Here is a 24,263-nt window from a genome sequence, read left to right on the forward strand (position 1 = left end):
AAAGAACGGATGGCAGCCACTGCACTGCGCTCACCACCCTGTGCTCTTCCCTCGCTGCAGCCCAGGTCCGTGCCTTTTCCCCCCGTAGCGATGTCCCGGCCTGCTGGTGTGGGGCTCTGCGGGACGAGGAGCATGGGAAGAAAAGAGCTGCTCCTCAGAACATGCCTGCGCAGCCCTAATACCTTCCTGCAGACACAACCAGTCCCCAAGCATAAAGGAGTTGTCCCTCCATGGACAACGGGAGGGCAAAATCATGTCGTGAGCAGCAATGGTTGCGCTCAGCATCTTAGACCCACAGGGATCATCGAGTCCCACTCCTGGCTCCACGCAGGGCCACCCCAAAACCAACCCCTACGTCTGAAAGCCGAGGCCCGCGTCCCACTGCGGGACGCGCCGTCCCGATGCTCTCCCCGCCCCGTGCCGACGCGGGAGGCGTGCCGTGCCGTGCCGTGCCGAGCCGAGCCGTGCCGAGCGGAGCCGAGCCGAGCCGTGCCGAGCCGTGCCGAGCGGAGCCGTGCCGAGCGGAGCCGAGCCGTGCCGTGCTGTGCCGTGCCGAGCCGTGCCGAGCGGAGCCGTGCCGAGCCGTGCCGAGCCGTGCCGTGCCGGGCCGGGCGCAGCACGGTGCGGGTGGACGTGCCGGGATGGGTGGCGGGCGCCGGGCGCTGCTCTGGGCGCTGCTCTGGGCGCTGCGCTGCGGGGCCGGTGAGTCCGGGGTGCCGAGGGCAGGGGGGACCGTGCGCGGTGGAGGGGCTGCGGGGCAGCGGCTGCACCCCCCCGGCGCTGGGGATGGGGACGGGGGGCTTCGGGCGGCCCGGTGGGGGTGTCGCTGCGAGCACAGCACTGTCAGACCCTCTGCGGGGGTGCAGCGAGCACCTGGCTCTTTCTGGGGGATGCATGTGGAGAGAGAACCGGGTTTGCCCCCCGGTGTGCTGGGCCCTGGCTAGCAGTGGGTGCTGCGGTACCTCGGTGGGGCTGGGGTCTGTCCCGGTGGCTGTGGGCTGGTTGCGGGGTGATGCTGCCAAAAATCACTCTGAAGCATCGTGGTTCGTGGCACCTGCACGGTCTTTGCAGTGCTTTGCTGCTGCTCGTGCTTGGTTACTTGGAAAAAGCAGGGCAAACAACCAGAGGTAATCTGGGGGCTTAAAAGCAAAGCAGCCGTCAGCAGGGCTGCCCCACACTTTGCTGCAGCTGGAGCTGTTGGGGGTCTGTAGCCCACCCTGAGGGTTGCTGGATGGTCGTGGATCGATGTGAAGATGTGGTTCCTGGCAGGAGCAGCAGTAATGCCAGAGTGTGCTTTGGGCAGGGGAGAGTTAACAGTCTTGGCTGGAGCTGCAAGCGTCTGCAGTGCAGTGAACTCACTGCTGGTTTTGGATTTAAGCAGAAATCCTGGGCTGTATGAATGAATACAGAAGGTGTGTGAGCCCCAGAATCTCTTTGGCAGTCAGGTGTGTCCCCAGGGGAAATTCACTCCTGACAGCCTCAATGGGTGGGTTGGAGGTAGGAGACCCTGCGGGCAGACACTCTTCACCCCTCCTCGGGTCAGGCTCCCACACTGTCTGAATGTGACAATTCACTTCAACAAGTGCCTGAGCAGAAAGCTGTTGTCATCAGGTGAACTATTTCCAGTAATGGGAAATCCAGGGCTACAGATGTACAATGTTTTTTGGCAGACCTGTGGGTTTTCTAATACGTTCCGTACTGGGACCACAGAAGGGCAACTTATTGATTCACTCGTGGGGTGTGAGACTCCCTGTTTATTGTTTTCTTCTGTAATAAAGTATCTTGCATCTAATAACAGACAGACTTTCTTGTTAAAACGCCCTTCTCCTGGCTAGTAACAGAGAAGGCACGTGGGACCTGCTGGCTGGATGCTGAACATCATTATTCCCCTGACACCTGCTTGGTCATCAGGCTTGGTCATCAGGCTTGGTTATTCTGGTGCTAGGGTTTGGGCTGCGCAGTGTACTGTGGTGTTGCTGGCACTTAGTTTTGCTTCCAATCCAGGTATGTCAAGCGAGCAGCATTGTGCTTGCAAGTGGATTTTTTTCCATGCCAGCTTTTCCCTCGGGCCATGCTGTGGTAAGTGATGGAGTTGCTCCAGCATGGTGGGCACCCACGCATGCCCGCCTCCAGCTCCTGGACTCTGGCTTTTAGGGCCAGCCTGAGCAAATCGCTCTGGACACGGGTGAGAAGTGCCCTGTCAGGCAGGGCAAATCCCTTGGAGGACACTGCAAAGATATCCACACCCCAAACAGCTGGGGATGGGGGGGTGCTCAAAAGGGAGCCCTTGGTTTGATGAATTCCTGTTGCCAGCATGAGTCAAAGTGGAAAGTATTTAATTCGTGGGCCAGCAAATACCTCTTTCCACTTAATCAGTACCGAAATTGAGGCTAAGATCCCCTCTGCTTTTTGAAGTTTGTCCTTAACGTGAAGCTGTGTGGGGAGAGCTGGTGAAGGGAGCTGGTGAGCTGTGTGGGGAGAGCTGGCCAGAAACTGGCCCCAGGGAGCACAGAAAAGCCCTGAGACGCAGCGCGAATGCTGCCAGTTCAATTCGGCGCCTGCTTTCCCTTCATTCAGCAATCTGAAATTCTGCTCGCTTGGATCATGTCAGGAAGCAAATGCCTCTGGCCTGGCTAACCTCTGCCAGGAGACAGGGAGGGTTTTGTGGGTCGCTTGCTTGTTTGTTTGCTCTTGGAAAATGTTTGCGGGGCTATCTGGCCCTCGCAAAGCCAGTCACCTGGATGCTGTGAGTAAATCGCGGTAGGCTGCGTTTAGCTGCAGTCACATGGACTTTGTTTGTGTTGCGATGGTGGAGATTAGGAAGCAAGTTTGGAAAGCTTAGGGTCTTTTTTTTTTTTTTTTCCTGAAAGGGAAACCCATTGTTTTGTGTGTTAACCAGGGAGAGGCTTTCTCTTTCCCTTTACAACCAGGCAAACTTTAAAACTCTTCTCAAGTTTCTAGCTAGAAGTACTATTTCTTGAGGGTTAAAAATAGTGAGCAATTTAGCGAAGGAATATATCCAGCCCCAAAATTAGGTTGTGTTTCTTGGCTCTGAATAAAGTACACTGGGCTCATGCTCCGTTACTCACGATAGTAATGACGTATCTTTAAAAACCTGGAGTTGTCTGATGTTTCAGGACTGAGACCTGCCTCAAAACAAACTCAGCTGAACTCAGGTTAAATAAAAAGATCATACTTTCTACCTGCAATGTTGTTTTTTAAATTGTGAGGGGTTTTTTTTTGAAGAGGCAAATTAATTGATATGGAATTCCTGTCTGGCACAATGCCCTTCCTTGCTAAAAGCAGCAGTCCGCTTGGGATTTCTGAATGCCTGCAAAATCCCCAAGAAAATCAGAAGGAGTGTTGTAAAAGCACCTGCTTGTGGTATATTCTCTAGATCTTCTCTGTTGAAAATATATATTTTTGTTTTGGGGGAATTGCTTTACATGGGGCTGCTCTTGGTTGTGGCTGGTGTGGGTTGTGTGAGGAGGGAGGAGGAGAACGCAGTTCAAGGACTTTGTGTGTTAAGTGATTTGTAGGTGGGGAGGAGAAGCCCACAGAAAGATCTGGTAAATAGCCTTCTCTTGGGAAAAATGTCTGGAAGACGGTAGTCTGCAGGAGAACAACGCTAAACAGCAGCCAGCTCCTACACACCATCTGAAGGCATGTCGTTGTTGGCCTGCAGTTATTTTCCGTACCAAAGCAGCTCAGCGAGGCCAGTTCTCAGCAGTGGCATTCGTGACTGACTCACAGAAGCCTCCCTGGTCCGGGGCAGCTGTGGATGCACAGGGTGGTCGCAGCAAGATTGCCCAGAGCACCGCGTTTGCCCCGCGTGTCACCCGGTCCGCCAGGCTCTGTCCCCCTGCGGCCGAGCTCACCCTATGCTGGGAAGGGAACAGAGAGCCTAAAATCAAACAAATCTCCTGCGGGGACTCTTTCCCAGCTGGAAATGCCTGAGATGAGGCCCCTGAAGGGGTTTTTTTGAATCTGAGTTCCAGATTCCTCCTGCCCATGGTTCCTTTTATGTTCCAGTCCTGAGGGTGCAATTCAGCACAAACGGCTCCTGCCTCTCCCCTGCTAAAAGAGAAGGAGCCCAGCACTTCCTTTAGCTTGGGTCTCTCTGGTTTGGTTAAAGGTGTTTTTGGAGGTGCTGCTTGTATGTGTTCAGTCTTGGAACAGCCCCCAGCTCCATTTCCTCCCTGGAGCTTCTAGAAGAGCTCTCTTGGAGATGGTGAATGTTTGAAGCATTTGTAAATGAACTACCTTTAATTATTAATGAAAGCAGGGACTCCCTGCAGGGTTTTGGATGTGGGGGGCATTTTTAGGAGGGTTACTGGCTGGTGGTAACAAAACTGAGGTCTCTTGTAGATGATGCTGGTGGAAAGGGAGGCCAAAGGCCGTATCCGTCACTCTCGGCGGCAGCCCCGTTGGCAGAGTCCCACCGCCCCAAGCGAAGCCTCGCCGTTAGTCACCGGCCTCACCAGGGCACAAAGCAGGCCTGGGAGGAGCCTTCAGCCAGCTCCCTGGGACAGATTAAATTTAACCCCACGGTGGGACACATCGTGATTAATGAGCACAAGGATGTCACATTTAATTGCTCCATCAAAGTACCTCAGTCGCTGCTCCGGCCAGATGCCCCTGGCATTTCCTTGTGGAAGGATGGGAGGGAACTGTACATACTGGACCGCATTGCCACCAGCCACTTCGAGATCTCCGACGAGGATGAGGTGGCCATGACCTCCACCTTCAGGTAACCGGAGCCATCCTCCCGCAGATGGGGAGGAGGGATGTCAGCGTGGCTCTTGAGAAGAGGTAGGGTGCCCCACAGCTATCAGGGGCTGGGACTGGAACTGGGAATGGGTGGCGGTGTTTGGGTGTGGGAGGGCTAAAGTTTGCTGTCACTGAGTACCCAGGGCAGACTGTGACACCTTGCTGGGAGAGGTCTGCCCATCCTGCCCATGAAAACCCATCTGTATTAAAGGCCGTGCCAACAGAGCAGCCAGCAGCAGAGTTAATCTTCATTCTGGCTTTCCTTAGCCCCCAAAGCCAGGCTTTGCAAACCCAGCATGTGTTAAGTGTGTGCTGTGGGGTAGTTGGTACTGATTTAATCCCCCTCTGTCTTCTGTGGGGTAGTTGGTATTGATTTAAACCCACATCTAGCCCCTCTGTGTCCTCAGTGGAAGCGGTGTGCAAGGCAGGTCTGCCCGTCAGAGCCCTCAGAACCTCTCCCTTGTCTCTTGTAGCATCCGTGCTGCTCAGCGCTCAGATAATGGCTCCTACGTCTGCAAGCTCAACATCTCTGGCATGGAGATTGTGTCAGACCCCATCTTGGTGCAGCTGGAAGGTGAGCTGGAGGCAGATGGGCCAGAAGTGCTGGAGGTGTGAGAGCCCTGAGCCCTGGCTGAGAGGCAGCTCCTGGGAGCTGAGAGCTGCCATCTGCCCACCAGAAATGGGGAGTCCTGGATGGGAAGGGGCAGCCCCAGGTGGGACAGTGTGGGGTTGTTGTTGGAGCTGTGCTGCTGAGCTTGCTGAATTTCTTGTGTTTCTGCTTGTGTCTGTGCAGGGCTCCCTCACTTCATTCGGCAGCCTGAGAAGCTGAATGTCACCAAGAACAGTCCCTTCAACCTCACATGCCAAGCTGTGGGCCCACCAGAGCCTGTGGAGATCTACTGGTTCCGCAACAATGTTCAGGTCAACGAGAAGCCCCACATCTCCCCATCAGTCCTGATGGTGCCAGGTGAGCCCAGCAGCATCCTTGCCATGGCAAGCTGGGATGCCTGTGTGTGGCTGCGAGGGAGGGAAGGGCAGAAGCATGTCTCGTGCAGTCTTACAGCCCATCACCTTGGCCTCACAGCTCCTGGTAGGCAGGGGAGGTGTTCCCATGCACTGCCACCCTGCCTTGTTTTTGTTTGGCACTGCACGTTGCTGATGCTGGGCTGGAAGGCTGCAATCATGTGTCACCGAGCACTGAGTCAGTGCTGTGGGGCTGTGATGGCACACGAGGGGACCTGTTCCAGGGGGAGCAGATGCACAATTTGTCAGTCAGAGTAGTGGCAGGGAAGCGTGTGGTAAAAAGTATGTGTAGTGACCTCAGAGAGCATTTCTGTGGGTGCTGGGTAGCTTTGCTGCCCGCACAGCTTGGCTCTTAGGCATCTCTTTGGGGACCTACATCCTTGAATTTCATTTAGAGCCCTGCAGTTCATAAGGAGCATGCTCTCATGCCACCCCTTCTGGCTGCTGCCGGAGACTTTTTTCCTGGGAAGAGGCAGGGCACTCAAATTCTCTTTCCAAAGCAAGAAGCAGATTTTTCTTGTAGCCTGTGGCCACATCAACCAGCACACTGCTGCTTGCACAGGCTGTTTTACTGGTCATCCCCTTTTAATGTCTCTGGAAGACCTGAAGTTTGCCCCTGCATCACATCTCCCTGCCAACCTGGTGGAGCATAGGGAGAAAAGTCCTCCATGTAACATAAAACCCAGAGTGGTTTTGCTGCAGAGGCAAAAGAGAGGAAGGGCTTCTTCTTGATTTGCTCACATGCAGGAGGCCACTAGACTGTAAATGACTTGTCTTGGCATCCAAACACATGCTTTAAAAGGCAGTGAAAGCTGGAAGAAGTGACTCATTCCTGTTGGATGTTCTTGCATCCGGTTGGCACATGCTGGATTGGGTTATTTGGACAATTCCCTCCATGTCCAGAAGCCCTCACACAGAAGGGGACTGCTTCAGGTGTGAGTAGATGCTTGACAAGTCCAGGACACTGCAGCGAGCCCCTCATGCTGCAGTGGTGGAAAGGCATTTCACTAAATTCCTCCCTGGTAAGGATGGTTTTAAAATATCGATTACCAGGCTTTTGGTACAGGATTGTGTCCTGGCGCTACTAGATTTGGTGTCCAAAGCTCCTTGATTACTCTGCGGGCCTGGGTTAGTTGGGTTTATTTGAGTTGTACAACTACAGAAGTTTGTTTTCCTTCCACTGGAGAGGAGAAGGCTGTAAAAGCAAGGCTTGGACATTACCCAGACATCAGCAGGACATGTTAATACAGTGGAACTGGCTGGTACACCGTTCCCTGACCCCATTTCCATCCAGGGACAGCCACACTCTCCCCTCTTTGCAGCTGACCTCCCAACAAACTGCTGTACACTCAGGTGAATGAACTGCCGAGGCAGATAACTCTACTGTGCACTTTAAAGTAGATCTCTGCAGGCTGCCAAGCTGAATTAAAACTGCTGGGAATGCTGTGCACAACTTGAACCTCTCTTTGGGAAGGCAGCAGGTGATGTTCTCCCTGGCACATGTGCCACCACCTGCCCGCAATGGACAGCCCTTTGCCTGCAGTAACATCCTTTGCATGAGACAAAAATCCAGAGCCACTGTTGCTTGCTGGGGCCATCTCTCACAGGCTGTGCTAACAGCCCAGGGGAAACCAGCAGCAGTCTGCATTTGGGTATTTCCAGTGGCCCCCAAAAGCGGTCTTTTTCCACTACCAGCTGGGAGATTTGAGCAATCTTTGAAAAGCAATAGGTCATCTGATTCAAACTGTGGTGGTGGGCTCTTCTGCTTTCTGCCTTTCCCTTTTTGAACACAAAGCAAGTGCTTACTCAGGAGGTTGTGCAACGGTGCCGTCAAAACGTACAGTCCTGTCCTGTGTGCGCAGCTTGCACTGACTGCATGCACACGCTTGCGGTGAGGAAGGTGGGTAAGCTGCACCAGTGCAGGTCATCCATGGCCAGCCAGCTGCCAGCGCAGAAGGGCCATGTTAGGGAGCGTTGAGAAAGAGAGATGGGAAAGAAGAGGTCTTTTGTGGTGCGGGAAAAAAAAAAAAAAAAAGCAAGCAACAGTAAGACAGAGGAAGCCGCAATGGTCTTCTGTGAGCAGCAGGTGGAGAATTGGTGTGATTTGGGCATTTTGTGAAGGTGCAGTCAACAGGTTCTCGTTTTTTCCCCTGCAGGTCTCAATGAAACGGCACTGTTCAGTTGTGAGGCTCACAACAGTAAAGGGCTGACTGCTTCGAACCCAGGGCAGGTCAATGTGAAAGGTAAGTGGGAACATGGCTCTAGCTTTACCTGTTGAGTACAGATCTCTACAAGCAGGAGCTGTCCTGATCTCCACCGTTCCTAGCAGTCATTCTACAGAAACTGAAGGTGGTATTGTTAGGTTTCCCATATTTATTTTTCCCTCTTTGAAAACTATATTTAAAATCAAGCAGGATGCACGTAGTAGCACGGTCATCCAGTGCTGCTTCGTCATTTGGACTAAGCCTAGTCCCAGTATCGCAGCCATGGGAGGAAGCACCAAAAAGCACATTTGAAAGCAGAACTGTCAAACCCAGGGTAGGTTTCGGAAGGGCTGTATCGCTCTTTTCCTTCCTTCACAACCAGGGCGGTGCTCACAATTTTCCATAGGAAATGATGGAAATTCTCGACATTCTTGATGGGACCCACTCCAGCAGTGCAAGGAAGGTGTTCCCCAAAATATGTCATTGCCTCTAAGCAACCCAGGGTGCTCTTTCAGCACACAAATATAGAATATGGTCAAAACAGTCCTGCAAATGACTTCTGCTTCCCTGCCCAGTGGTCTAAAATATCCATGGTACACTGGTTCAGGATATGGCTGCAGCTGTAGGGGTGCCCAGGGCAGTTCCTGGATTTCTTGCACAGTTGAACTGAGCCCCAGGAGCTGCCTGGGGAAGCCTGACGCGCCATGTCTGTGCAAGGGCATGAACCTACAGGGCTTGTACCAGGTGTGCGGGTTGTCGTGCTTTCGCACAAGCCTTCCTCAGGCCGTGTGCCCTCCAATGCTTGCCTAACACCCCCCCCGCACTGTATGCCCCTACTAACCAGGGTAGGCTGAACATCCTGTAGTTCTCCAGCTCAAGGGTGGGCAGGTTTAAGAGCTGACTGGACTCGGCTTTTCCTTGCAGGAATGCCATCTGCACCCACCAGCGTTCATGTCCTAAATAGAATGGCCCACGGTATCGTGATCTCCTGGGTGCCGGGCTTCGATGCATTCTCTGCCTTGAGCAGCTGCAGTGTCCAGGTAAGTGTGTGGCCCTTGCCTCCGCAACCGTCCTCATGCAGATGCCCAAAGGCAGTTGGAAATCAGTGTTGTTTGGCATGAACCACACAGATTTGACCAGGGCATCAGTTTGGGCAAATTGAGCAGGACTTTCACAGTGGGCTTGAAAGGGGAAGCTGTCATGTTGTCTCACCGGTGCCCTGCAGTCCGGGAAGCCAGGGAGTTTGTGGTTGCATGAAGTCAAGAAGTCAGAGCTGAGGAGCGAGCAGAGTCCCCAGGTGTTGGGATCTGGGGCAGCTGGAGCACTGCTGCGGGGGACAGGAGGCTTTACAGGAGCTGCTGCAGACCAGCTGCGGGCCTGGTGTGGGCTGCTCACAAAGTGCAGCTTTGCTCTGCCCGCTGCGGAAGAAGGGAGGAAGGTCGGTGAAAGGGGTCCTGCAGAGAAGCCGAAGGAGGAAGGTACCGTGCTGGGTGCCACCACCCAGACAGCTGTTTGGGTGGGCAAAGGGAACAGGATGCAAATACTGGTCCTCAAGTCGTGAGTCATTAGGGCAGAAGTTCATCTCACTTGAAATACATAGAAAAGATGATTGAAGAGGGAAACGGGAACCTCTAAATTGAGTTTTTATATCTCTCAGTCGAGACAGCCAGGTTGTCATGTCTCTTCACGGAGAGATGCCCAGAGCTGCTCTAAGTAGCTCTTTGGGAGAATTAGTGCATCTTGAATTGCTGCTAGCACATACTTGTCCCTGCTTTTACCTCCTGATCAATGCTTCCCCCACAGGTGGCCTTCATGCTGGGTCTCGGAGATGGAAGCTTCTCTCAGCTCTCCACTCCTGACACCTTGTGAGTCCTGGGAAGGAGCTGAGGGGCTGTCTGACTCCTGGACAAGTCAGAGAAAGCCATCTTCATAGCTGTCATGAAACCCTGCAGACAATTTCTGCCTGCTCCCTCTCTTTGACATTGCTGGGTTTCACGGTCCAAGCCCATTGCTTGCTTTCTTGTGGATGTGCTTTTTATAATGGCTACTCTGTACTCTGGTTCAGATAACATACAGTCTGCTCTGGGATGAGGAGTGGTCACTGCTAGGAGAGACCCTACAAAGAGTGAATTCAGCATATTGTGACAGCCAAAATTTTGGCATTTACAAACCCTCTGTATTCATTAACTTCCATGTCAGAGCAAACCCTAGGTTCTTACCTCGAAGGTCTTATCCCTTGCAGGACATAAAAAGTTGTGTGGTTTAAATATATCATGTGAACTCTTACTGGTAGGAAGAGAAAACGCCCTGAAGTCTGGGTGGCAGTGGTGACAGCGGAGCTCCAGCTCCAAGCTGGGCTGATGCCCTCCTGTAACCCGCAGATATCCTCCTGCAAGTCAGAGCTCTGCTAGCGCCCATGGCTGGGCGAAAGGCTCTGTGGTGGAAAGAGCTGGAGGACAGACTGTTTCCTCTCAGCCATCTCCCCCATTTCTGTGTGACATCTTCTCTGACCTCCCAGGAGAGAGAGGATGTTTGAAGGCAGGTAAAAGTGAAAGGAGTTACAGAGGGGAAAGGTACTTGAGCTAATATTAGCACCGTGTCTACTGCTGCGTTCCTAACGGAGCTCAGGAAGCGGGGTGGAGAGCCAAGGAATTTCCTATGACTTAATGTTCATGGTCTGTCATTAGGAAATAGCCTTTCAAATTGGAAAACAAGACATGATATCTGGCAAAAACACAGTTGTGACTAAGCCTTTTTGCTCCTGTCCCCTTTGATAATCCCCTAGGTTGAATGGTGTGGCCCGCTGACCATGTAACTCATTTTTGAGCATGCTGGTGCTTAAAATGGAAGCTGTTGGTATCACACCCCGCAAGTTCAAGTTAAGTTTGTAAGAAGCATGTTTTTTTAAAAATGCTTTAGTCTGGCAGATTCTCTCCAGAAGACAGGTATAGGATTGAGATAGTGGATCTGGGTTTGGTGCTCAGAAGAACAGCCGGTCTCAGGGGTGTTCTCAGCAGCTGCTTGCACGTTTGTCTGATGGCAGCTCACCTCCATCAAATCAATTTAGTGACAGCTTGGGGGCCTTCTGAGCTTTATGAAGCTGAAGCTGTTTCATTTTTGCTGGAAAATGCATCCACTGTCGATGCTAAGACCGTCTTGCACACACTGAGCTACCTGGTGTTGTTCCTCAAGCACAAAGGCAGGTCTCTTGCCACCCCCAAAGTACGCATGGAGACTTCTGGAAGGAGTGTATGACTTTCCATTCCTGGTTCATGCTGAAACACATCCTGCCTTGGGTTGTCTTCTGAGCTAGCCTCGCTCGTGTTGTTCCTGTTCTTTCCTCTTTTTGTCCACTGTCCCAGCCCAAGCTGCTGTCGTGGTGCTTGCTGTGTTCCCAGAACTTTGCTGATGCGTGTAGAAAGCAAAACAGAAGAGGCAGCGCTGAGCAAGCGGGTGGCTCTCACGCCTCATTGGAGCCGGAGCTTGGTGTCCCAGCCTCATGTCTGGGGTCGGATCAGCCCCGTTATGGTCTGCGGCACTGCCGGCTGCACTGCACGCAGGTCCTGGCACAAAACGAGACGCTTTCCAGAGAGCTGCATGGGCCCTGTGGGCAGCGGCAAGGCGCTCGTGCCAGCCCTTCAGGGAGTTTCTTCAGCCCTGATACGTTGTGAAAAACAGTTCCCCTTCATTTAAAAATCATGATTTGTTTTTAAAGCGTTGAGTTCATCCACTCTGTTACATGTAATGATGGAGTTTAATGAGGTCTGCAATTTAGTTCTTCTGGAGGGTTTCATGAGAGGGACGTCTGTGCTAATAAAGTGAGGTCCCCAAAGGGAGAGAGCCTTTAGAGCCTTCCTCAGCCACATATTGCATCTAGACCTTCATCCTTAATACCCTCGGCAGCCCGGTGCCTCATCAATTTGTCTAATGCTCCTCTGAGGCAGTTTATACTCTTGCCTCCCACAACATCTGATGACGATAAGTTCTGTGCTATAATGATGTGCTGCATGAAAAAGGACTTTCGTTTGTTTGAGATTTGCTGCCTGGTAATTTTACTGGGTGCTCCTTTTGCTTCCAGTCACAAGAAATAGCAAATCATCCCTTCCTCCCCTCTCTACAGCTTCACACATCTCTGCCATGGCCCTGCTGCAGCTCTTTCTTTCCCACATGCGTTTCAGACCTAGTCCTAGTCCTAGTCCTGGGTTCTGTGAATGGCCTGCTGTCAGCTTTCCACTCGGTGGAGATGAGACAGCATCCAAGAATGAGGCCTTGGTGTTGTTTTGATGGAAGAGAAAGAGAGAGAGAGAGAAGCAGGGCTCTAGATCCTGTTTACAGATGTAAAATCCCGCTGTGTGTCTCACCCTGCAGGTTGTTGCTGACTAATCCTTGTTTCTGGACTGATTTTTCAATTAAGGTCAAGGAAGCTGTTCCACGAAGCAATGTCTCACTTCTGCTCTTCAACACCTCGGTGCCTCCCCACGTGTATCACATCCAGCAGCTGTGGCCCATGGCAGACTATAACATTAGTGTTTCCTGCAAGAATGAAGTTGGCTGGTCGGCATTTAGCCCCTGGATAACTGCCAGTACCACGGAAGGAGGTAGGAAATGAGTTGCTAGCACTGAGAAGGGTTTCCCTGCCTAAGGCGTGCTGCTGTGCTTTGTGCAGGACCATCTGGAGGAGGTGCTGGTTCAGAGTGGATGGTTGCTTACGGGTTGTGGCATCCTGACTCTCTTGACTGGAGAAAGGAAGTTTACCCATGGATGATCAATCACCTGCTGGAAATACTAAAAGCTGTTGGAAATACTGCATGCTACCTAGTTCAGCTTATTTTCAGTCTGCCTACTGTGTCCCCGGGGGCTGCACACATCCACCTGGTCCTCTCACTTTCTTTCTCTTTGATTTCTGCAGCTCCTACAACCCCGCCACTGAACGTCACAGTGTCATTCAATGAATCCAGCTCACTCCTGGAGATCCGATGGGTGAAGCCACCCCTGGAGAGGATACATGGGGAACTGCAGGGCTATCGCATCTGGCACAGCTGGCAGGACTCCAAGGGGTTGGTAAGTCACCAGGGGAATAGGGAAGAAGATTTGAAGCACAGAAGAAATCCCAGCAGGCATCAAGCAAGGTTGTCTCATTTGTTCTTGGTGCTTCTGTATGTTCTTTCTGAGCCCATTTGTCTATTGTCTTGCACTTTCACCTGTGCTTCTTATATACAAGTGGTCTCTCTGGTGCATGCTAATGAGGTGTGTAACTCATGGTGATGTCCCATGTCTTTAATATTGGGAAGAAGCAGGTCTGCCTAAAGGAGATGGGGCTTGTCCACCTTGGCTCCTTGGTGACAGTCAGAATCTGCTTTGAAATAGAAGGGAGATGCTCCTGGTGACAAAAACCTTTGGTATGATCTTTGGAGTGCCAGTAGGGGAGTTGGCAGCATCTCTTGGTGCTTTTAGCAATGGAGTCAATCGTAAGGTGTTTGGGAGAATTTGCTCCCTGAATTTTGAGTCATTCCTTACTCAGATGGGATTTATTCCATGCATTAACTCTTCTGCAAACTCAGTGCAAGAAGGCACTGAGCTTTTTAGCTTGAGGAACATTTTGGGGCAGGGGGCCTGTCCATAAGTGTGTGAAGTTACTTGGCACAGCCTTGCTTGCCTTTCCCAGGCTTTGGGACATCTTAGCAGCAAAGGGTTTTGCTTCGCAGCAAATCTTTGGGCAAAGCAGCACTGGAGATGGGAGACAGCATCCCATCCAGGCTCTGCTTGTGGCTGGGGAGCCTTTGGATAATTGCATGGAAGTACCCAGCCATCGCCTCTGCACTGTGGTTTGGTCTCCCTCTGTCCCAGGCTGAAAGCACAGAGAGGCACTGAAGACCTAAAGCCTGTGTGGAAAGAGTGACTCACGCTCTTTTTTTGTAAGATGCTGCATTTTCTGTTCTCCTTTTATGTTTCTGAAAAAGAGCATGTATAGATCCAGACCGAATGAAGTCAGGGAAACAATATTATGGTCTTGTGACTGGCATGGAAAAAAAATGCTGACACATTTGTCGTCTCTCAAGCAGTAAGTAAAAAACAAGACTTGCCCTTTAAGCCCTGGGAGCCTTTTTTTTTTATATAGATAAAATTTCCAATTCAAATGCTTAGGCAGTGAAATTTCTGCTTAGGTCCCTGGTTAATCAGTGTTCTCATTCATGCTGGCTTTCAGGAGGCTTGAAAATCCCCTCTGCTGTGGAGTAAGTTCAGAAGGGAGGTAGCTCTGCAAGGGAGGTATTTTCTAGATGACCTTGGCTTTGCAGACCAAAGGGTGCAGTTGTGTTTGTTGCTGATTTGTTTCATCAGCTTATAGGTTTTCTGGAAGGCAAAAATGCCTGTACAAGCATCTGGAGGCAGACAGCCAAAAGCAGGGGCCAGCACTTGTTTTTATAAGGGCTGTTGCAGAATTAAGAGGCATGGGAATGGTGGTGGCCCCACATCCTCTCTCCAGAGCACCTCTGGGTTGGCTCCCGAGCTGCTGTGGTCTGTCTGCTGGAGCCAACGGACAAACAAACTGAAGTACAAGAGCAATGTGCTTGCTGTCAAATGGCAAAGTTCTTATTTTCCAGAAATAAATCCCCTGCATTTCCACCCTGGACAGGCTAGATACTAAATGCCAGATACTCCCTACTTCTTTTGTCCTCCTGTACGTTTTTGTACACAAGCGAAGCAATAATGCCTGCCCTTCTCAGGTCAGACTTCCCCCAGAATAATGATCATTAAAAAATCCTGGCACAATAAATGCAGTGGGATTCTGTATTTCTGTGTCAGCAGGGCCACCTGCAGGCCTCTTTTGCTCCACAACCAGTTTAAAAACGGTATTAAAAACTTCAAAAAGCTCTTATTTTATTCTTAAACCAGCAATTCTTGTTTGACCCACGCTTCCAGGAGCTGGGACGTGAAGAAATTCCTCAACTACCACAAGACTCATAAAAATCATTAAATTTGGCAGTTCTGTCCTGCCGGAATTGCTGTCTGCATTGAAAATGCGCTCATGTTCTCCACAGTCTGTTTGATATCTGCTCGATGCTGTCCTCAAATGACACAGCAGAGCTGCCTGAGATATTAAGGGATCCCTGTGCCTTTTTGGGCTGGTGGCAGGGAAATGATCTTGTGTGGATTTCCACCGAAGGATGCTGTTAAAGCAAGTGGTTGGAAAAGAGGAGTGTGGGAGCGTGCATCAGTCCAGTCCTGGTCTGACCGTGCATGTTCCTCAGGGCAGCGCCTTCTGCGAGAGCCTGTGGAGCTCTGCCTAATGCTTGTGCACATTTCATATCCATTTCCGTGGCTTCTTTATGACTGAGAATAGGAATTGATTCCCTCTGGGCAGTTCTGATTTCCTCCTCCTTGCCCACCTCTGCTGCTGTTTTTGCCAGGCAACGTGAGGTTGGGCAGCAGCTCGGAGCCAGGCTCTGCGGCGCACAGCAGCCCGCCAGATGTTTTGCACATCACAGGGCAGTTGTTTGGCAGCTGGCGGTTCGCGAGGAGCAGAAACAGGCACTTTCTCAGCCGCTTGGCTGAGTCACAAGATTGGGAAACAACAGGGAATTTGCAGGGAAGGGGATCGCTTGGGTTTTTATCAAGGAAAAAAGCCTGTGTCACGAAACACACCAACTTCTGTGATGTTACCAGGCAAGGAAAGATGCTGTTAGAGCTGGAAATCCTATTAGCTTGGTGCAAACCCACAGTCAGAAAATACCTGCCCTAAGAGCTACTCTCTGCAGCAGGGTGCTTTAATGCCAAAGCCAAGAGCCAGCAGAGAGGTGCGTGTGAAGGAGTGGCGGCGTTGTGTCGCTGCCGCTGGCAAACACTGAAGCTCTGCCAGCGTGGAGGCTCTCGGCACTGACCAGCACAGAGCCCGCGCTGTCCCCTCCTGTGTCAGACCCCCCGTGCTGCATGACGGGCACGGGGAAGATGTTGTTCCTTGCACTGTAGGAATGCAGGTTGGCATTTAGAAGCAGGGAACTGAATTGACAACGTGTCGAAAGGAGAAGGCTCTGGGAGAGAGGTGTTTCAGACCCCAGAGCGTGCAATACCTTTCCTCCTCCCTTGCAAGATGGCTTTCGTGCCTTTTTCTGGCTTGATCTGCTGGTCCCGCTGCTGTTGACAAGCAAAGAGCAACAGAGGCACAAGGCTGAGGCGGGAAACACCGCACAGCTCCTTTCCAGATCTCATCCGGTCCTTTCAGGGCTATTATTCTCCATAAATAACTTGCTGTTTATGCTCCATTTCCTCTGGGCTTTTAGAAGCAAAGCAATGCAGGACTTTAACGAGGGGACAATTCTCAGTAAATCGCTGGGTTTCACTCCTGCCATGCCCAGCTGGTGGGGATGGGCTGCCGTCTGCCCCAGCCCAGGCTTGTCTTCTCTCTCCTCCAGCAGAACATCTCCTCTGAAGCCCAGCAGAACAGCAGCGTGGCCCTCCTGCCCGTGGTGGCCACCAACGCCACGTGCTCCGTGCGTGTGGCTGCCGTCACCAAGGGGGGAGTGGGGCCCTTCAGCAGCCCGGTGGAGGTCTTCATCCCTGACAGCGGTAAGGGAACGCCTGTCTCTGCATGTGTGGCCCGGGTGTGGGTAGAAGATGGCATGGGAGCCTTGGGCATGCTTTGGTAGCCAGGAGAGCCTTGCTCCCCATGTGCCACTGCAGTCCTTGCACCCTCCTCTCCTGTGTAACCCCTGGGGTTTTACTGGGCCTTCGGAAATGACCTCTGCAGTCTGACTCCTTCGCCAGCTCTGTTAATGGGATGTTTCCTTAGGGTTAATAACCTCAGCTCCCTCGTCGACTCCAGCCTCTGGGAATGCAGACTCCTTTATCATAGCCCTGGGCTTCATCTGCGGGACAATTGCTGTCGGGCTGATCCTCTGCTTGTCCGTGGTCATTCAGAAAAGATGCATGGAGACCAAATACGGGTAAGCCGAAGGGAGAGCAGTGGTGGTGGTGCTCTGGGCTGGGCTGGTCACAGGCACACGGGGCAGGGCCTGGCAGGGGAGCTTTGCCAGCAGCCCCCACTGGATCCAGAAGGCTTCTGCTTCCAGCACTGGCGTTGTTCCCCCAAGTGGCATGTTTTATGCCAGGGTGAGGGACCAAGTGTATTTTTACTGCAGCAACAGTACTTCCCCTCCCTTCCTCAGTCCAGCAGTTCACCTTTCGCTCGCTATTCCTATTTTTAAAAGGAAGTGAACTTGTGCAGCCTAGTATAGGGGTTGGCCTTGGCATTTTGACACAGTGGTAAGAGAACAGAGTTGTATAATATCCTGTGTCCTGTGACCTGGAGAAACCCCTCCTGCCTCATCACACACTAAACTTATCTTGGTCCAAAGGCTAAATGCAACACCAGCGTCCCCGAGCAGAGAGCCTGCTGCTGGACTGCACTAAGTGACGTTTTTAGTAATGTGGACAAAGGACTGTTATCTACAACAATAAGCCAGTGCTACTCACCCACCCTTGTGACTTTCTAAGTGGCATTTAATTGCCCTGTCGTATTATTTGTGTTAAATAACTGTAGTGTTAGCAGCTTTTCTTACAATCGCTGTCATTTGGATGTCTGCTGCCAAACAGAAATATGATAAAATTAGCTCCTTTGGAAGAGCATCATTTCAGCAAGGGAGTTTGTTGAGCTGCTTAGGGAACCACATCTACTTTGGTCTCCCACAGCATCACCCTAATCCTAGTCTGGAAAATGGCTGTGTGTAAGAATCTTTTTTCTAACTGGTGTAACATTATGGGAACCTCTCTGTCCTTGCAGTGCTAGCTCCGTGGAGCCTTTTGTGTTCTCATTTCCCAGAGCTGAATCTCTGCATGGCCCTGCTCCAGAGAGGTTGCATGGCACCTCCCAACAACATGCCTACCATCATTTCAGGGCTGTGGTGTACAGCTCCCATGGTTTCTTTTTGGCTAAAGGGTCGTGGTGGCCACGTGCTAATGCAGAGCTGGAGCATCGACACGTATCACACAAGAGAAGGGATCGATTTAGGAAGCAGTGGGTCTGGGCACCGTACTCCTACCAGCCCAGACTGCTGTCTGACTAGGAAATGAGTATCCCATTTCCTCCCCCAAATACCTCTGTGACTCAGTCCTTTGTAGATCAGCCTTGTTTATCAAGTGGCTGTTTTGATCGGATGTTGTAGGCAATGGCACTGATCCAGTGAGAGGGAAATGAAAAAGATTAGAGCAAATGTACATTTCCTCCTTTGCTGCTGATATTATGGGTAGCTCTGTGGTCACCCATACCTGCAGCTGCAGTTCCTTGAACAGAGGAAAACCAGCTGAAGTGGCCTAGCACACTCTCTTTCTGTCCCGCCAGGAATGCCTTCAGCAGAAATGACTCAGAGCTGGTGGTGAGTTACACGGCGAAGAAGTCCTACTGTCGGAGAGCTGTTGAACTAACATGTGAGCATTCTCTTTATCCCTCTGCGAGGAGATGAGGGGCAGCAGCAGGGCAAGCCAGCAGTGAATGTGTGCATCCAGCTTGGGGCTTGATTATTTTGGTTTTTCATGTGTCTGCCAAGCTGGGCACTCTCACCTGGTGCTCTGTGAAACGTTGATGCTCTGTCTCTAGCTGGATGGCCCACGGGTATCGGGGGAAGCTCCTTTGGTACCAAGCTACAAAATCCTGGCCCTTGGCCATGTCCCTCTGTTTGTACCATGCAACACCGTGATGTTGTAAATGGTTAGCTCACGGCTGAGGTGTGTGTGGGAGATGACCTGAGCTCCTGTTCCTCTCTCTCACAGTGGGCAGCCTGGGTGTCAGCAACGAGCTCCAGCAGAAGCTGCAGGATGTCGTCATTGACAGAAATGCTCTCAGTCTGGGGAAGGTCCTGGGAGAAGGTGAGCAATGGTGCTGCTGGGGGCTGGGGATGGACACACACCCGGACTGATGAGGCAGGGGCTGCCGCTGCTGCTCATGCCATCGCCTGGCCCCAGGGGATGTGGAGGAGATGGTGGGTCAAGATGACCACGCGTCGGGCTGGGAATTTGGACCCCTCCATTCCTGTCCTTGTTCTGCCACTGATGAGAAGCAAGTCTTCCCCCTCTGCCTTTCGGGGACAAGGTCTCTATCTTAGAGCATTTCCGATTTTTGAGGAGATAGGGATGTCCCAACTGGTGGAGCTTCAGGATGTGGATAAAGTGCTTGCTTCTTTCTGACGGTGCAGGGGAGTTCGGGTCGGTGATGGAGGGACGTCTCAGCCAGCCCGAAGGCACCCCGCAGAAGGTGGCTGTCAAGACCATGAAGAGTAAGTTGCCCCAACCTTGCAGACCTTGGTGTTGTTCATCCGAGTGGGTGCTGGCGCTCTAACCACAGCTCCTGGTGCCAGATGCAGAGAGACTGAACTGGGGCAGGTGGTCTGTTGGGTGGAAGCTGGGCAGCAGAAGGGAAAGCATGGTGAGATGTGGGGAACAGGATGTGGGTTGTCTCAGACCCTTTTCCAAACAGTGACCAAGGCTGTGATCTCTGCTGATTTCCACCCAAAGCCTTGCTGGGAAGGGATGCTCATCTTACTTCCAAGTTTGCCTTGAAGAACTGGGAGGTGACAGTACTTGTCTCCATCCAGATAAGAGATCCCTGGCTTTTTGGGACCCCCAAACAAATCTAACCTTTCCTCATGCTCTCATGCTGCAGTCTCCGTCCACCCTGGGCCTGGTGCTGCTGCACAGATGGCACAGGGCTGTTCCTTGCTTGCATGTGCTGAATAACCCAATGCTGGTGTGAGCCTCTGATGTGAGGTCTCCCCAGCCTGTCTCTGTCATACTGTCGGTCCCTTCGCCCTCACCCCTGCAGGCACTGTGCTGTGAAGAGATGTGGCAGCAGTGATTAAAGTGTTAAAGCTCTCAGGGTTTTACACTTCCTCTTTTTTCTCCGCTTCCCAGTGGATAACTTTTCCCAAAGAGAGATCGAAGAGTTCCTCAGTGAAGCAGCGTGCATGAAGGACTTTGACCATCCCAATGTCATCAAGCTGCTAGGTACGGGCTGCCACTGCCCGCCCTCCGGCTGGGCTGGGGAGCGGGACTGGGGAGCTAAGGTCCCACGTGTCTGCAGGACACTGTGGTGCCTTTGCCAGTGGGGCTGTGCAAACTGTCTGCGTTTTCCAGGTGTGTGCATCGAGCTGAGCTCCTTGCAGGTCCCCAAGCCCATGGTGATTCTCCCGTTCATGAAATATGGCGACCTGCACAGCTTCCTGCTTCGCTCCCGGCTGGAGATGGCCCCACAGGTAATGAGTGTAGGGAGCAGAGGGCTCTGTGCCTGCAGGAGCTAGGGATGACTTGGGAACAGGAGGCAAAACCTGCCTTAGCTTTTGGAGAACATCGAGAGGACTTGATTGTAGTCATGCTTCCTGCCTTGTCAGGTGTGGTGGTGGGATATGGCTCCACAAAAGCCTGTGGGATTTTTGCCTTCCCTCTCCAGGCTGAACAAGCCCAACTATCCCAGCTTCTCCTTGTCCACCATCTTATCCAGCCCCACCTTAGATGTCTCCTCAGGACTTGCTCCAACATATCAGTATCTTTCTCATACTGAGGAGCCCCAACTGGGACACGGTATCCAGATGTGGCCTCACCAGTGCCAAATAAAGGGGAAGAGTATCTTCTCCTGACCTGCTGGCTGCACTCTGGCTAATGCAGCTGGCTGTGAGGTTGGCCTTCATCAGCGCAAAGGTTCATGGCTGAGTCGTGGTCAGCTTGCTCCACACCAGGACCCCAGGGTCCTTTTCTGCAGAGCTGCTTTCTAGTCAAAAATACATGACATTAAGGCAGCTAGTGGGATAGCAGGCTGCATTCAAGAGATGTGAAAGGAGGAAGCAGAGGTGTGAAGGGTAAACTACAGTGCTACAGCAAACCACAGAGATATGTGGTTTGCCAGGATGGGCTCTTATGGCCAGTGGAGTTATTTCAGGTCAGACCATACATGCTTCCCAAAGCACTCGGGCCATCTAACCCACATCCTCCCTTCCCAGTTCGTGCCCCTGCAGATGCTGCTGAAGTTCATGGTGGATATCGCCCTGGGGATGGAGTACCTGAGCAGTCGGCAGTTTCTCCACAGGGATTTGGCAGCTCGGAACTGCATGTGAGTTTGCTTTCTTCTGTTTTGGCCTGGCAGGGTGAATATCAGTGGAAGCCCTGTGGCTCTGTAGCACTACGAATGAGCATGCAGCTTGGGTTTCCTTAAGTAAAACCTCCCTCCGTTTTGAGAGGCACAGGCAAGGAGATCAATCTCAGGTTTCTAGTTCAGAATTTGGTGCATCAAACTTTTCTTTCTTGTCTTTTTTTGAGCTGTAGAAGTGAGAGGCAGTCGCATACAATGTGTTTCAAGGGCCAGCCTGCAGGAGACATGTGCATCAGTTTTTGCGTGTCTGTCAGTAATGCGAACTGTACCTCTCCAGGCCTTTCTGACCCTGTTTCCACCTGGCAGGCTACGGGACGACATGACAGTGTGCGTGGCAGACTTTGGCTTGTCCAAGAAGATTTACAGTGGCGATTACTACCGTCAGGGCCGAATAGCAAAAATGCCAGTGAAGTGGATTGCAATAGAGTCTCTGGCAGACCGCGTCTACACCACCAAGAGTGACGTGGTAGGTACACACGGCTGGGCGGCCAGAAAGCAGGAGTCAAGAGCTGGAGGCTGATCCGTGGGTTGAGTCTTCCATGCTTGTGGCACTTTGTTGTGGTTGTTCTTGTACCTTGCAAGTGCAAAAGCCAGGGGAGCGTGAGGCTGTCAGTAACAAGCTGTGCTGACCTTTCATTGCCTGCCCAGCATCCTGGAATAAGTTTATTGAGTGGGCCACTCGCCTGTTCTATGGCATTGCTTATTATTTCCAATTTTGGGGAAGGCAGGACTGGAGATACAACCATTAGCATTGTGCGAGAGTCCAGTGGATGCTAGGAAGTGACCTTTCCCCATGAAAAGACTCATTCATTCCTCCTGGAAATGTCCTTTTAGCATGCTTTCCCTTTGTTCTCACAGTGGGCATTTGGCGTTACCATGTGGGAGATAGCGACCCGAGGGATGACTCCGTACCCAGGAGTCCAGAACCACGAGATCTATGAGTATCTCTTCCACGGACAGCGGCTGAAAAAGCCCGAGGACTGCTTAGATGAGCTGTGAGTATTACGCTGCTGTGTCAGGGCTGCAGCATGGCCTGTTTGCCCTGTCTAGCTCCAAACTACCTGTGCACTGCTCATCCTTGGCTGATTTTGTTTCTGTGGGGTGTTGCTCCTTGTTCTCTGTGGTTCTCAGTTGCTGATGTCCTTTCTTTAAAGGCATAACAATTACTTGTGCATTTGTGGCTCAGCCCTGAATTTGGCTGAGAGCCCACAAAGCCGTATCTGACAGCGCAACTGGAGAATGCTCTGTCTGCCTGTGTTCCCACCTGCAGAAGACCTGCTTTTTGTTGCCAGGAATCACCTCCCAGCTCACCCCCTTGATTCTCTGACAGTCCCCAGAAACACAAGTTATTAAAGACTGAATTTTAAGTTGAAATGATGTGGATTTAACCTTTCCTTCCTTGTGGGATTGATAGTCAGGGAATGTGCAAGAACACACACACAGGTTTCCTCTTAGAAGACAGCTGGCCAGGATAATGGTGTGGGTCAAATTTTAAATGAAAGTATGACATAAACAAAAAGCTCAGAACCTTTGATATTTTCCTAATCTCCTGACTTTTGACGTGTCTAATAAGAGCCAGGTCCCAGAGGAGAGCAGAGTATGACCCAGGAATGGAAAACCATCTTAACTCCAGGGCAAATCCTAACAAATACCCCAAAAGAAGGCAATGGGTTCGTGGGCGTCACACAGAAGGCTGATGAGCTGGGCTGTTTGCATGGGGTGGGTGGGAAGTGCCAGAGGTCACCTCGCCAGCTCCTGCAGAGATGGCAGCAGTGCCCTCTGCAGTTTGTGGTGAAGGAAGGAATCAGACTTTTTATTGTTACTATTTTTTTTAAGATAGTATGTTTTGACTGGAAGGTCTTGCCTAGGGGATGCTGTTCTGTGCCCCACAAAATGCCCTGAAGTTGGGGGCCTTACAGTGCCTAAAATGTATGAATCTGGGGAGGGAAAACACGGCCGTTGGAAACCTCAAAACCTGTTATTCCTGAGCAGCGAGGTGAGGGTTTTTGTCTGAAGCTGCCCATGTGGCCTTTGGTCCCCAAGATTTTCAGCTGTAACATTTGAACTCCCCATGGCTAAGAGCTGCAAAAACAAAACTGTAAGCTAGCAAAGCTGCAAGGAGCTGCACAGCGAGCCCTAACCCCCCCCCCCCCTCTTTGAGGCAGCAGCTGCAGGCCCGCAGCCCCGTATGGAGTGCACTTGTCAGAGGCTCAAGCTGCATCCTGCTTGGTGCATTTTGTGCGTCCCATGGCCCACAACAAACCACGGTTCCCCATGGCACTGGGCTGATCACAGGGCTGTGCCTCCGTGTGTCAGGCAGTGAGAGAGACTTCAGCAGCTGGTAGCAGCTGTTTGGGCTGATACTGCCCTATGTCGGGCAGCTGCACGAAGTGGGGGAGCTGCTTTTGCTTTGTTTTAGTGCAAAGTGGCTCAGCACTTACTCAGTTTCCAGCTGTCGGGGAGAATTAGCCCACGTACATCCCATAGCCAAGTGGTTGCATCCTCTGCAATAGCTGCATCCCTCTCCCCATTTCCAGGTATGAAATCATGTCTGCATGCTGGAGAACCGACCCCGCTGACCGGCCGACGTTCTCGCAGCTGAAAGTCCACCTGGAGAAGCTGCTGGAAAGCCTGCCCGCCCTGCAGGGGCCCAGGGACGTCATCTACATCAACACCAGCCTGCCGGAGGACAGCCCGGACTCCACCCAGGATTCGGGGTTCCCCCAGGCGGACTCTGACTTGGACCCTGGGGACATTGCCGAGCCCTGCTGCTCCAAAGTGGAGGCAGCCCTGGTGGCCGTGGATGTCCACGACAGCGAACAATGGGGGTCGAGGTACGTCCTCGAGGGCGCCGGCGAGGAGCAGCTGGTCAGCCCTATGGAGGATGCATACGTCCCACTACTGCCGCACGGGGCGGCCCCCGAGGGCTCAGCGTGGACCCAGGCCAGCACCTTGCCAGCCGGCAGCTCCCTCGTGCCCGAGCCACGGTGTGCCGATAGCTCTGAGGACTCCGCAGTGCTGCTGTGAACGGGAAACCTGCACAAAGCAGAGCTCAGAAAGAAGGACAGAGAGATTATATTTTAATAAACAGTCTTATTTCTTCTTGCGTTATTTTCACGGGGGAGCCCGGCCCT

At 52.0% G+C, this 24,263-nt stretch overlaps 1 protein-coding gene across 3 annotated transcripts; it reads left to right on the plus strand.

Annotated features, from left to right (window-relative positions):
• Positions 1 to 416: 416 nt before the first annotated feature.
• MERTK (MER proto-oncogene, tyrosine kinase) lies at positions 417 to 24,231 on the plus strand. 3 transcript variants are annotated; one of them, XM_048078995.2, is made up of 19 exons: positions 417 to 702; positions 4,369 to 4,750; positions 5,244 to 5,344; positions 5,564 to 5,737; positions 7,950 to 8,036; positions 8,922 to 9,037; positions 12,412 to 12,595; positions 12,907 to 13,058; positions 16,412 to 16,562; positions 16,786 to 16,939; positions 18,334 to 18,419; positions 18,762 to 18,857; positions 19,184 to 19,264; positions 19,899 to 19,991; positions 20,121 to 20,239; positions 20,981 to 21,090; positions 21,436 to 21,595; positions 21,988 to 22,124; positions 23,667 to 24,231. In XM_048078995.2, the coding sequence occupies exons 1-19, from the start codon at positions 642 to 644 to the stop codon at positions 24,154 to 24,156; spliced, it is 2,934 nt and encodes a 977-aa protein (XP_047934952.2). In that variant the 5' UTR covers positions 417 to 641; the 3' UTR covers positions 24,157 to 24,231. The 3 variants fall into 3 exon arrangements, with proteins under 3 accessions (XP_047934952.2, XP_047934950.2, XP_047934953.2); XM_048078993.2 differs by having other exon boundaries at positions 418 to 702; positions 16,409 to 16,562; XM_048078996.2 differs by lacking the exon at positions 417 to 702 and having other exon boundaries at positions 4,672 to 4,812; positions 16,409 to 16,562.
• The last annotated feature ends 32 nt before the right edge of the window (positions 24,232 to 24,263 follow it).

This window comes from Anser cygnoides, chromosome 3 (assembly GCF_040182565.1).
Source record: "Anser cygnoides isolate HZ-2024a breed goose chromosome 3, Taihu_goose_T2T_genome, whole genome shotgun sequence".
Lineage (NCBI taxonomy): Eukaryota > Metazoa > Chordata > Aves > Anseriformes > Anatidae > Anser > Anser cygnoides.

Coding starts and splice junctions, on each gene's coding strand:
- MERTK (XM_048078993.2), top strand. CDS start 642: ATGGGTGGCGGGCGCCGGGCGCTGCTCTGGGCGCTGCTCTGGGCGCTG. Junction 8,037..8,921: donor AGGGCAGGTCAATGTGAAAG/GTAAGTGGGAAC, acceptor TTTTCCTTGCAG/GAATGCCATCTGCACCCACC. Junction 21,091..21,435: donor TTGGCAGCTCGGAACTGCAT/GTGAGTTTGCTT, acceptor TCCACCTGGCAG/GCTACGGGACGACATGACAG.